This window comes from Papio anubis, chromosome 3, assembly GCF_008728515.1.
Source record: "Papio anubis isolate 15944 chromosome 3, Panubis1.0, whole genome shotgun sequence".
In the NCBI taxonomy this organism is placed as follows: Eukaryota; Metazoa; Chordata; class Mammalia; order Primates; family Cercopithecidae; genus Papio; species Papio anubis.
In genome coordinates this window covers 131,100,825-131,114,916 of record NC_044978.1, presented here as the reverse complement: position 1 = coordinate 131,114,916, position 14,092 = coordinate 131,100,825, and the positions used below count along the sequence as shown (strand labels likewise).

Here is a 14,092-nt window from a genome sequence, read left to right as displayed (position 1 = left end):
TGTGTTTTTGTAGAGATGAGGTCTTACTATGCTGCTCAGGCTGGTCTAGAGCACCTGGGCTCAAGTGGTCTGCCCACCTCAGCCTCCCAAACTGCTGGAATTACAGGCGTGAGCCGCTGTGCACAGCTAAATTCATATTTTTTCAAGGCTAGAAAATACAGCCTTCAGTCATAGGACTTGCCAGTTAGCAACATTATGGCATACAAGAAAAAGTCACTCAACAGGTTTATTGCTAAATGGTGGCTTGGCTGGGATATACACAAACAAAAGATAAAAGAAGTATCTTTGAAATAAATGTAAAGTATAATACAACCAGAAAAAAATCTGGCGAAGTGTATTCAATATTAGCCACCAACCACAACAAAACAAAAAATGGACCTCTTTCTTAGTTACTAGGTTTGTTTTGAATAAAACTGATTTGCCTTAATTCTTGTAACATCAATGATCATGTAATCCGACCACACTTCCTGTTTTGAGCACAGGATTACAAATTCTGTAACTTTCTCTTCTAGCTACTAAAAATCTAACTTCCAAGAATATACTCTCCTAAAGTAAGTCAGAAAGTTAGAGAAAGTTCTGACTTTTGGCTCCACTTCCTCTTCAGGATAAACAGGTACCATGAAAATGCTGTCCCAGATTCTAAACATTTTCCCTGCAGAGAATTACATAGATAGTAACAAAATAGGCCTGCAGGTATAAAACCTGTTCCGAACCTAAAGAGTAGGGACTGTGATCTCTGAAGGAAGATTGCAAAAGCTATCTCCAAAGAAACACTCAGAAGTGATAAAACCAGCATGGTCAAACAAAATCTCTCCTCCCTCATTTGGGATGTATTGGGATTTATACATAAAGTATTTTACTTAATAAAAATTTGTGAGTATAATTTATTTGATAAAGAATAAACGTATCTCACATGAGAATCAGCAGATCTGTGTATTACTAGTGTTTGCTGGCACAGCCAAGAGTAACCAGAAAATATTTCAGAAAGCATGATTTACTGTATCACCAGAGGTGGGTATCTCAACATAAACTAGCATGCTATTACTGGAGGAGAAAATGGCACAAGAAAAAAAATTTTTTCTAAAGTTTTTGATTAAAAAACATGTACGACATCTACTTTAAGTTACAAGTTGTTAACTAAGTTATGCTAATATAGAAAATTAATCATGAATACCATTATGATTTTTTTTCAAACAGAAAATCCATGTAGCCGAAGACAGTTTGATGACAGGTGAAGGATTTTTAGGCATAAGGACAAATTTTAAAGGAATTCAAATTTCTTTTAAATTTAAGAGGCTAAGGTCCTCCGCCTGTCCCACACACTATATTTGAAGCCAAAGACGTACTACATGTGAAGAATCAGCCCTTGAATGTGAAGAATGAGGAGATGAACTACAGCACACCTAGGTGAGCACCTCTGTCCCCACAGCAAGAGAATCCAAATCTCTTAGACCCAGTCTCAGCCATAGCAATAAAGCCTAGGTCAAGAGAACAGAAAGCTCAATGGATATGCTTTTTCTTTCTCATCTGTAAGTTTTCTTGAATTAGGATCAAATCATTTTCACCTTTATATTCTGTCTAGAAACTGGTAGGTATCCTAAAAAAGCAGGCTGAATAGGACCCCTTTGTTAAATAAGTAATAGTATCATGTAGCTGTGCCCACTATGTGATCAGAACAGACACTGCCTATATTACGATCCTGTGTGGTGGCTTTTGACCATCCCTTCACATTCTAAGGATGAGAGAAACAGTCACCTGACATGCCCAAGATCATGAAGCTGGCACATGCTGGGGCTGGGATGCAATCTATCCCATCTGATACAAAATCCCCTTGTTCTGGCCAATGGATGACACAATGATTAGAAAACCCAACTGATGTAATTAAATCTAAGTTCCAGAACCCACCAAGAGGAAGACTTTGATTTAAAATAAAACTACTTTCCTATTGGAACTCAATATGCTATGCTTCCCTTATGAAGATAAATTAACTTTAAATCTTACATACTTTAACTGGTCAAATAACAAATTTCATTTCCAAACGCAAAGTCAAGGCAGTTATTTCAAAACATACAGAACCGTATTATCTACTTTGATAGTGTTCAAAAGAAGCCAAATTGCTCAGGTAAAGCAACTCTTTAAACTACATGTAGATTTAATCATATTTTACATTTGGTTAGGTAAACTTTTTGCTTACAGGTAACAAACAATTCTCAAAACCCTTTGTACAAATGCATTTTTCAGGCAGCTGTTCTAGCAAAGCTTAAAGAGCCACATACAGGTTCTGGCAGGCATGCTGCAGTGAGTCAACCCAACTGCTACTGTGTGAAGACATAAAGTCGCCATTTCTTTTCAATTTCTTAGTACTGGGCTTGCCCGAAGCTTTCACTGCCAATATTTTGTAACATCTCAATTCAGATCCAAAAAGTATTTACATAGCCTTATTTCTTGGCTTAACATTTCTTATGATCATTTTGAGAAAGAGCAAGTGAAGTCAAGCTCATAGCAGTTATTTAAAATCAGTAAGTCACAACCATGGCATCAGGTGTGCTAAAAATAATAAGAAAAGTAACACTTTTCAGGAACCACTAACGAGTATGTGAGAATGTGTAAACTTACAGAATCTCACAAATCTAAAACTGATCCGGGGATAGGATGGGCAATGGCACACAAGGCAGGAGAAAGAGGCTGGGCTCCAGAGCACAGCCAGAATCCCAGAATTTTTTTTTTTTTTTTTTAATTTGAGACAAAGTCTCACTCTGTCGCCCATGCTGGAGTGCAGTGGCACCATTATGGCTCACTGCAACCTATGTGCCGCCCAGGTTCAAGTGATCCTCCCACTTAAGCCTCCTGAGTAGCTGGGACTACAGGTTTGTGCCCCCATGCTCGGCAATTTTTTTAAGAATTTTTTTGTAGAGACGAGGTCTTACTATATGCACAGGCTGGTCTCAAACTCCCAGGCTCAAGCAGTCCTCTCATCTCAGTCTCCCAAAGTGTTGGGATTACAGGTGTGAGCCACCGTGCCTGGCCCTAGAATCTTGGCATTTTCAAAGCAATCAGGCTCTGATTCCTTTTTTGATGTATGGCAGAAATAAGGACTGCCCACGCGTTCTAAGAGACGATGGGAGGTTACAAGTTACGAAGCAGGCTAAACAAAGAATAGATGAAAAAGTGAAAAGGTAGATGTCTGGCAGTTGTGACACAACATATAACAGGAACTCTCCAAACGGTGACAATAGTTAGAAGGCAGAATTCAAGTTCACGGAGAAACTTTCCACAGGAATTATGGGATAACAAGATAGAGGGGAAACAACTCTACATGATTAACTCTAGTGAAAAAAGTTAATGGTTGATATGATAAAAATGGTTGCTGGAGTCATAAAAGATTATTTAAACTCCATGGATGAAGTGAAGATTATCTGATGTCAAATAAGGAAATGAGAAAAATCACAAGAGTATAAATGAGGGAAAATCTGAAGTTAAATCAGTAAGATTAAATCAGTATGACAATGTACAAGAATTATATACTTTCAACTAGAAATAAAATCTAGAATATTACTTTAAATCCTGTCTATTAAATACTGTGCATAGGTATTCAAGTTTATCGTGTAATATCTTTCCTTCTGCATTTATTCTGAGCACTTACTATGTGCCAGGCACTGCTCTAGACCCTATGGTTAAAACTCTGAGCCAAAAAATGTCCCCGCTAGTCTAGAGGAGGAAGATAACTAAAATACACCATTTCTCAATGGGTAACAAGCCTGTGGAGGGAAAAGGATGAAAGAGAAAAGATGGCTAGAGATCACTCTTTTATACAGGGTAGTTAGGGAAAACTACTGATGAAGGCCACCCCAGGTCAGAGCTGAAAGGAGAGAGACAGCACAATGCAAGTCTTGTGGAGAGTCATCAGAACACCAAAATGAGCAGGGAGACCAAGGCTGCCAGACGGAAAGTGGACATGTGTGTTGGGGAGGAGCTGTGGTAGGGGGTAGGTTTTGGAGGTTCTTGGAGGCCTTTGCTGGGGGGCGAAGGAGGCAGGAAAGTGAATATGCTTGTGAAAGTGGACCACACCTTGTTGGTTTAATAGCCCAGCATCCCACAGAGAGGGTAAAATACACAAACTACCCTTAAGGCTAAGATTCCTAGTGAATTAAAATATATTTTATTCAATCCTTCAATCTAGTTTAAATTAGCCTAGGGTCACCTGTTGTAGTAAATTAGCAGTTATGATGTAAAATGACACTTAAAGGGACCCTTAAGGGCTCCCCCAAAACCAGGTTTTAGATATGCAAATGAGCTTTTTCAAAGTAATCACTTAAAAAAAAAATGACTCCCTAAGGTTTTCAAAAGCTTTCAAAGCCTAAAGCGTAATCTGTCAAGCCCCTTTCAACGTGGCAAATAGTCTCTGCCTTTCTCTTATCAAATGTCACCCTCTCTGGACCCCTCTTTTCCCTGAAGTATAACTACTATCCAAAGAACTCATCTCAACCCTGTCACTGTCACATCCCTTGTTCTGTGTTACATGCCACCTACAGTTTGTTACAAAATGTGGAAGACAAGGATTTTGTCTTATTGACCAGTTTCTCCAAGTACCTAAAGCAGCACCAAGCACAAAGCATGTGGGGCCGGGCACAGTGGCTCATGCCTGTAATCCAAGCACTTTGGGAGGCTAAGGTGGACAGAGCCCAGGAGTTCAAGACAAGCCTGGGTCAAATGGTGAAACCCCATCTCTACTAAAAGAACGAAAACTAGCCAGGTACAGTGGTGTGTGCCTGTAGTACCAGCTACTCAAGAGACTAAGGTAGGAGGATCGCTTGACCCCAGAAGGTGGAGGTTGCAATGAGCCAAGGTCACCCCACTGCACTCCAGCCTGGGTTACAGAATGAGACCCTGTCTCAAAAAAGGAAAAGAAAAAGTGAGATGAACACTTAGTGAAAAAAAATTTTTAATAAATGTTCTACGATGCTGAAGGCTTAATGCAGATCTACAAATGTACAAATAACCAGCACAAATGTTTGTTCCTTGTTTTTGGGAACTGGAAGAACTGTGAATAAGAGATGTAGATATTACTTCAATGTCAAGTTCTAAGCTTTACATGTGGAGCAGATTTCTACTACTTCCATAATATTTATCAGCAAATTGTACTTTCAGTTAGACCTGCCATTTAAATATCCAGGTTCAAACAGTATAAACTAACATTTGAAAACAAGAGGAAAAATTTAATTTCCTTAGGCTAAGCATGATTTAAATATTCTACAAGTAAAGCATGTCTTCAGACTTAATTCTAGTACATTTCAGCTGACAACTACCTATGTCCTGATGTGACAATTTTATATTACAATAAACAGAAGGAGTCTTCCTTATTCACCAAAATATTTAAAAGCCAACAATGTTTTGAGTAAAAGCTGAAAACTCTGGCTCATTTGAAAAGGTATCAGACTCATCCCAGCCTTTATTAACTTGGCCCCAGTCTTTCTCATCCAACTCGAGGGACAATCCCAATCTCAGCCTTCACATTCAGATATCTCCCTCACTTCAAAAGAAACTTTCCACATAAGTAATAAATATTTCAAATTGCTATAATGACTAATTTCTGTCTCTTACTTTAAGTGTTGATTTCAGAGGCCAAAAACAAGAAAAATAATGGAGGGTACCTTTTTGTAAGGACTTGGCAATTTGGGGGTAGGGGAAGAAACAAGTTAGCTAGAATACCCAAATAAATTGCTTTTTAGTTTCTAAAATATTAACACGTTTGTCCTCTTTCAGAGGCTGACAAATGCAGACACCGGTAAACTAAATCCGGCTGCACGGAAAGAGAATTGTCCACAATTATATGAAGGTCACAATTACTGTAAATAAATACTTTGTACTTTGTCCTAGGCACTTCACAGATCTAAGCCTTGGAAAGGAAGAGGATTCCAAAACCAAGAGCCCTTAAACAAATACACCCTCTCTTAAACTTAGGGGCAAATTGCACTAACATCCTAGCTAATCAGTTACCTACAGAACGTTACAGAAGGAATTCATTATCTGAGAAATAACTACAGCTTAAACTACAGTGAGAAATATATGCTGAACCATTACATTTAATTTCACACCTACATCCTTCTATCACGTTGCTACCCCCTACCCATATCTGAGTTAATACAGACCACTCACAAGCTTATCCTTTACTACTGGGCCTCTCTTTTTATCCTCTTATATGTCCTATTCCACTTGTCTAAGGATTCCCAAGTCCTCATAACTCTGAAAGAAAAAGCATTAAGACCTAGATTGATTTTTTAAATCAAAGTATAAATGACCCTGTAATTAATAATTTTTTTCTGACATTCAAAGTGCATTAGAATATCTCCCTAGCACTCTATGTGCCACTCAAATAGTTTAACTGCATGTCATAGAACCCTAATGCTGACAATAGATCAAATCAACCTGCGAACACTAAGAGGTTTGCCATACAAAATCTGAAACAATGACTGCAATTTGCAAATTAATTGAGACACCACTTTCTTCTAATCTCCATTAGAAGTGAGTTCATAAAAGCCATTCCTTTTTCCCAAGGGTACATTTCATTTTGGCATTTATCAATACCACCATGTCCATCCCCCACATAATCACCAAGTCCACACAACCCTCATTATCTACTCGGCCTCAGTATCACTTCTCTTCCATGTTACTCTTGCCTCTCCTCCCTTCCACTAGGTCCTACTTCTACCCCTTCTATAAATCTATTAGGATCATCACAAATATTCTTTCCTAGATAATTTTATATGTAGTAAATTAATAGTTTCTATAAAGCAAACACAACGTGTCACAAGATATACTTGTTAGCAACTTTCAGGCACTTCTGATTTGAGTGGTTTAACACTGCTATCAAGAAAACCACTCATTTCACTGAGCAGCGTCATCACAGGAATGGTCTGTCTCTGAAAGTCTGAAAGCTGATGGAAATTGGAGTGGTAGGCTGTGACTTTTGCCTGCTCAGTCTGAGGCTACCTCTCAGGCAGACCCACCTGCCTTTCTTCCTCTACCCACAGGCCAGAGACGCGGTCCCTTCCCCACTTTGGTGCAATTGCTCCACCCACTCTACTCCTGGAAGAGCAACCCCAATCTATGCTTACAGTCAATTGGGATACCCAGGCTATCCCTGGGTCTATTGGGATACGTCCCTTCCTGGCTGCCCCAAAGACAATGGTCAGGGTCTTTTATGGTCTACAGGGCTTGACAACAAACCATCAAAGAAATACCCGGTGTAAAACCCTACAGAGGGTTACAGAGCTTCTACAGAATTCTTACAGTTGTGGTCCTTGATCTGCAGATTCTACTCCTTACCAGCCATCAACTGGTTTAACAAACCTCCTCCTTCCTTAAATGTAATCCATGTCATTGAGTCTAGAGTCTTAGAATTTAGCAGCCAGTAAAATTTCCAAAAAGATAAAGGGACTGTGGTGGTGTGTGTTGGTAATCCAGCTACTCAGGAAGCTGCGGCAGGAGGATCATTTGAGTCCAGCAGTTTTAAGACAAGCCTGGGCAACATAGTGAGACCCTATCTCTAAAAATGTTAAAACATAAATAAGTAGAAATTAAAAAGAAAAAAAAGAAAAGGTGAAAGAAAAGGGAAGAGGAGTTGGGCATCACAGTAGCCTGTGCCTGTAGTCCTAGCTACTCAGGAGGCTGAGGCAGGAGAATTACTTGAGCCCAGAAGTTTGAGGCTGTAGTGTGCTATTTGGGCTTGTGAAGAGCCACCGCACTCCAATCTAGGCAACAAAGCAACCTTGTCTCCAAAGAGAAAAAGAAAAAGATAAAAAGAGGCTAAGTGTGGAAGCTGACATCTGTAATCTCAGCACTAGGACTGCTTTAGCCCAGGAGTTGGAGACCAGCCTGGGCAACACAGGGAGACCCCACCTCTTAAAAAAAAATAAAAATAGCTGGGTGTGTCCCTATAGTCTGTAGTCCTCTGTACTCTAGCCTGGGTGACAGAGCAAGACCCTGTCTCAAAAAAAAAAAAAAAAAAAAAGGGAATAACTAATAAAAGGTAACATTTTACTCTCCCAGCAAAAGGCATTAAAAACAACAAAAAAACTCATCATCTACCAGAACCACAAATAAAATACATTCTTACCACATGCACAAAACCCATCTTTCAGACCAAAAAACCACCCCGTCTTCTTGTTCCTTTTCCCCTCATTCAGCCATGGTGAAATGAAAACAAAGTACATTAAGGAATTGGCACTTGGGAAACAAACACTTAACCTAGACCCACATTTAGTCATGGTAAGGAGATAAAATAACATCTCCAGCTCAATATATAGTTTTTTAAATAACCCATAGCAATCCCCACCTTCCAAAATACATGGAACAAATATTGTGCCTAAAACTAAAGGAAAGCTGGAGCTTAAACTCCTGGGCCACCTCAAATCCTGAGACAGCAACACAGAGTTAGTAACATATCAGACACTGAAGGAAGACCTCCTCACTTAGTTCCTATGACCACCTCTTGTCATATGAAAGTAAAGAAGTAACAGTTCAACACCATCAAGAAATGACAAATTGGGTCAAAATGCCAGTTAAAAAATTTTAATACGCAGTCTAAAATGTTCCAAAAACCCAAAAGATATCTGGACTTACTGGCCTTAATAAAGAATAGCTGGGCAATAGCTCTTTATTAGTAAATTAGGCCAAAAAAGGGTGGAAAATCTTCAATTGTGCACATCCCCCAAAACTTGTTTCCAACAGCTAAAGCTATTTAAGACTGACATCTTAAGAGCCAAGGCCTTCTATTTCCACAGTTAATATGTAAGTAATGGCTCAAAAACCTTTTTTCCCCTCAAGAAGACCCTTTAGCAAACTCTCCAATGGTACATACACCCTCAACAGGGGAACTTAATCCAAATATTAGGCCAGGCACAGTGGCTCACGCCTGTAATCCCAACACTTTGGGAGGTTGAGGCAGGTGGATCACTTGAGGTCAGGAGTTCAAGACCAGTCTGGCCAATACGGTGAAACCCTCTCTCTACTAAAAATACAAAGATTAGTCGGGCATGGTGGTGGGCACCTGTAGTCCCAACTACTTGGGAAGCTGACGCATGAGAATCGCTTGAGCCCGGGAGGCGGAGACTGCAGTGAGCCGAGATCGCGCCACTGCACTCTCACCTGGGCAACAGAGTTAAGACCTCTTCTCAAACAAACAAGCAAAAAAAATTAACGTGGGCCCTTTCTTCCCTTTACAGTGCAGCAGTATCTTATTAATGTCATTACATAAAAGCAGAAAAGAAAAATCTAAGCAATGCATTTACATGAGACATTACAATTTCATACTACACATTTTTAATACACAAAAAGCATTTTACTTACGATGACGTTCCTTGCTGAGAATTTGGGTGGGTTTTTGAAGATGTATCATATTGTTCTGTGGGGGAGAGAAACATTATCAGAGCAGCACAATGACACATATTTACGAGATCGTTAGTTGTAAGTTCTTTTATGTCCATCCCCACTTTTTACCTAAACACATCGCACTTGGTACAATCTTACCATTATAAGATGACATTTATGTTACTTCTAGAGAGAAGGCTTGTTCAGAATCAAAAACCTCTCAATAGGCCAAAAACACCTTGAGAAGCATTGCTTGCAGCACACCCTACCTATGATGCCAGGAACTTTCCTATGTTTGGAAGACCTTCCTGTCCTTGACAGGGTGGAGGCCCACATGGAAGCACTCCGGAAGGGCCGTGCTCCCAGTCCCCTGGCCCCCATGTGACTTCACACAGATATCAGTGATCTGTTATCACTCTCTTTCGACAGCCCTGTCCTAGGTGCTCTCCGTCCCACCTGTCCCTTCATTATTTAACTCCCCACCTGCAATTCATTCATTCAGCAGCTATTTATAGACTGCCTCATAGATACCAACATGTTTAAGGCATTTGGTCCTGTCCTGAAAGAGCTCACAGTTGACTGAGGGACACGAAACGGGTCCATAAATATCTGTAATCCAAGGCAGGGTGAGATTAAGTACACAAGTCAATTACAAAAACTAAATGCCCTGGGAATCCACAGAACGGTTGCTCTCTTCGTAATACCAAAGAAGGCAAATTACAGAAAGAACAAAATGAATTGTGTCACAAAGGACAGCCAAGATTCCGGCAGAGTGATGCTGGCAAAAGAGAGAGGAAGGCGGGAGCAAACATGAAGAAGAGGGTCTGAGTTTGGAAAGGGCAGGGCTGAGGTGCAGACTCTGCTGGACAGCACTGAAACATGCGGAAGCAGAGCTCTGAAGGCCAGGATGGGAAGTTATGACTGTATTTGCTGGGCTATGAGACATATCAATGATCTAAACAGGAACATGACACAGTGATTCCTCAGAAGGATTATTCTGGTAGTGCTACCTGGCATAACTTAGAAGGGAGCAGGAAATGTTGCGTGTGGAGGCAGCTGCATTTGTCTAGACATGAGGTAATAGGGACCTGAAACAGAATTGGAAGTGAAAAAGAAACATGGGTACCTTTTGGGCAGGGCTGAATGACATTTCCCACAAATGTCATGTGGAGACCCTTGCATATTTGCAATTAGTCACTTTACCCTCATGGTGGCAGCAGCTCTTATACGGTATTTTCAAATGACCACCCCTCTGTCCAGAAACCTAGGACCAAGATTCCAAATGAGAGGGACAGAGGCCCCTCCTCTTCAGACCATTCACAGGGACTCCACATGATCATCGTGACTGGGTTCTAAATTCCACAGGGTCTGGTTACGTTTTGCAATTGTGGACACATAACACTAGGGCATCCAAGTAAAATCCCCCCACATCCCCTCTCCAGAGACTCTAAAACCTATGTACCACTACCATAAGATCAGTGTTGAAGAAATCAGAGTTGACTTGCTGAGCATACTTTAAGAAATCTGTGTCTTCTCTTCACGGAAAGCTATATCCATCCATTCCCCACCATCCTCTTCATCCAACATGCAACAAACTAGATCCCTCTTTTTCAGGTCACATTCTCACAAAGATAAATAAGGCTCCCGGAATAGCAGAAGAAAGTGACAGCAGCATAAAAGATGTGAGGGTAAACAGCTGGCGAGCCAGGACCTCCAGGAGACCCACCAATGTTGGACAATTTCTCATCAGAGTAACAAGGAATTGGCCCACAGTACTGCACAAGGCAAGAGGATGATCCATCCCTGGCCAAGAAAGTGCTTACCAGTTCATCTTCAACTATGTTTTGCTAAAAGGGGAAATCAAATGGTTTAATGGACTAAAGGTTCTTTCTAAACCATGAGTTAGCAATAAAACAAACCATGAGCAACCCTGTGGAAGACATACCACCTGCATGACCAGCAGCCCAAGCAGGCCGAAGGTGGGGGCGGAGTGGTGCATAGCAACCCCAACCACGGCTGAGCTGGTGTTCTGCCTTCAGACTGGTGCACACTCCACTGGTCTGGGCTAGATGCCGAGATGTTGAGAAAAGAGATTTCCCAATCTTCCCAAGGAGTCATCCATTTCAGTTAATTTTACCTAGCTACTCATACAATACTGTAGCAATATGGTCAGGTTTATTTATCTGCATTTTGGGGAAAATTGAGTCATGATTTCTTTGCAAGATCTTATTCAGTATCTCTAGAGCAGGGAACAGCAAATTTTATCTACAGAGGCCAGACAATAAATATTTTAGGTTTTTTGTGCTATAATTTGTAGAATAATAGATGAAATGGGTGTAGCTATGTCCCAATAAAACTTTATTTACAACAACTAGCTGCAGGGCAGATTTAACCCTCAGGCTGTAGTTTCCTCACCTCTGTTCTAGAGAAAGGGTATTCTATTTCTTGCTTTTCTAATATTTTTGCCCCTCTCCTCATATCCTTGCAATTCAAACAATAGCATAAAAAAACATTAAGTGAGGGAAAAGAATGAGGTGGGCAAATTTGAAGAGAAAATCATCTCTATAAGCTCTCCTCTCCTAACATGCATATATACCTCTACACCCTACTTTTGGTCTCCCCATCATTTGAAGACTAATACTTCACAACTTTGGCAATTACCACATCCTGATGCATGTTATCACCACCTATGAAAGTGTCTTATTCCCCATCCCCCCTTTTTCTTTTTCTTTCTGAGATGGAGTCTCACTCTGCTGGCCAGGCCAAAGTGCAGCGGTGCAATCTCAGCTCACTGCAACCACGCCACTAGGCCCGGACTCCTTAACCATATTTTTTTTTTTTTTTTTTTTTGGAGACGGAGTCTTGCTCTGTCGCCCAGGCTGGAGTGCAGTGGCCGGATCTCAGCTCACTGCAAGCTCCGCCTCCCGGGTTTACGCCATTCTCCTGCCTCAGCCTCCCGAGTAGCTGGGACTACAGGCGCCCGCCACCTCGCCCGGCTAGTTTTTTGTATTTTTTAGTAGAGACGGGGTTTCACTGTGTTAGCCAAGATGGTCTCGATCTCCTGACCTCGTGATCCGCCCGTCTCGACCTCCCAAAGTGCTGGGATTACAGGCTTGAGCCACCGCGCCCGGCCCTTAACCATATTTTGATGAACTAAATGATTACAAATACTCTAGTCAATTTTATTTACTTTTCTATTAAATTACATGAGATAGGGTCTTACTGTACTGCCCAAGGTGGTCTCAAACCCCTGAGTTCAAGTGATCCTCCTGCCTCAGCCTCCCAAGCAGCTGGGACTACAGGTGCACACCACCACACCCAGCTTATCCTAGTCATTTTTGTAAAGCTTGACCTGCCTTACAAATAGCACATAAAGAATTTATTGATTTGACGGATTACTACTGAAGAGAAAGGCTGGATCCAGTTAGTGTTCTTCTATTTCCCTCTGAGTTCTCTAGTATTTACAATCCATGAAAAGAGACTGAAAAAGAATTACATGACAAACAAATATAGTGGGGCTAGACAAACTGTATGTCATATTCCTTATAAAAATTTCTTAGTTTTGCTTTTTAAAATACAAGAATCACACGCTCCAATCTATTGTTGTATACAATTCCTAGCTCTGAGAGTCACATTTGGTACAGCTACTATGTGTCAGTAATAACACATTATATTTGTTTAGTATTTCACTAAAACATCTTTATTAACTCTTTGCAACAATCTTATTTTTGTTTTTGTTTGTTTGAAACAGGGTCTGCTCTGTCTCCCAGGCTGGAGCGCAGTGGCACAATCTTGGCTCACTGCAACCTCTACCGTCTAGGCTCAAGTGATCCTCCCACCTCAGCCTCGCAAGTAGCTGGGACCACAGGCACATGACACCAAGCCCAGCTAATTTTTGTATTTTTGTAGAGACAGGGTTTCACCATGTTGCCCAGGCTGGTCTTGAACTCCTGGGCTCAAGCGATCCACCTGCCTTGGCCTCGCAAAGTGCTAGGATTACAGGCATGAGCCACCGCGCCTGGCCAACAATTTTAAATTTCACATAAAGAACAGTTTTATATTTGTTCTCCTTTCCTATTCTTTCAATATAAGAAGGCCTCATCTCTGTTGGGGCATTTTTTACTAATGTTTTTATGTTAAACAGTAAAAGCTATGCTTTGTTCTCCAATCCAATAAGCATTTCAAATTTACTTACTTTGGTTTTGGGTTACAGAACTGATGTGCTGAGAGTCCTAGAAGGAAAAATAAAAATATCTAATTATTAAAAGATTAAGGCTTATAAAGTTAAAGGGAAAACTGTAGAGCTTTTAGTATTAAAAGGATAGTCTTACGAAACTTTCAACTATCTAGAACAATGGAAACAGTATAGAGAATACCCATACCACCCATCACAGATTCTGTAATTATTTCATTATACAACTTGCAGCTATCCATGTATGCAAACTTGTTCCATGCATAAGCTGAAAACATTGATTAACCTAATTTTAGCTTTCATTGCTTCTCTTCTTTCCTAGAGTTTCGTTTTCCTTTGTTGTTGCACAAAGATATTTTTACAGAGCTTAGTGCTTTAATTTAAAACAAGCAATAATTAGTCACTTTTTTTTTTATTATTATTTGAGACAGAGTCTCGCTTTGTCACCCAGGCTGGAGTTCAGTGGTACAATCTCGGCTCACTGCAACCTCTGCCTCCCTGGTTCAAGCGATTCTCCTTCCTCAGCCCCCC

At 40.6% G+C, this 14,092-nt stretch overlaps 1 protein-coding gene across 11 annotated transcripts in view; it reads right to left on the bottom strand.

The window, feature by feature from the left end:
- AFF1 (AF4/FMR2 family member 1) overlaps positions 1-14,092 on the bottom strand; it is a 207,332-nt gene that overhangs the window by 36,800 nt on the left and 156,440 nt on the right. For all 11 annotated transcript variants that reach the window (XM_021938441.2, XM_031664590.1, XM_031664587.1 and 8 more), the window contains 2 exons: positions 13,565-13,601; positions 9,349-9,403 (listed from right to left, as the gene is read on the bottom strand). In XM_021938441.2, coding sequence (XP_021794133.2) covers positions 9,349-9,403; positions 13,565-13,601 — 92 coding nt within the window. The remainder of the gene's footprint in view (positions 1-9,348; positions 9,404-13,564; positions 13,602-14,092) is intronic.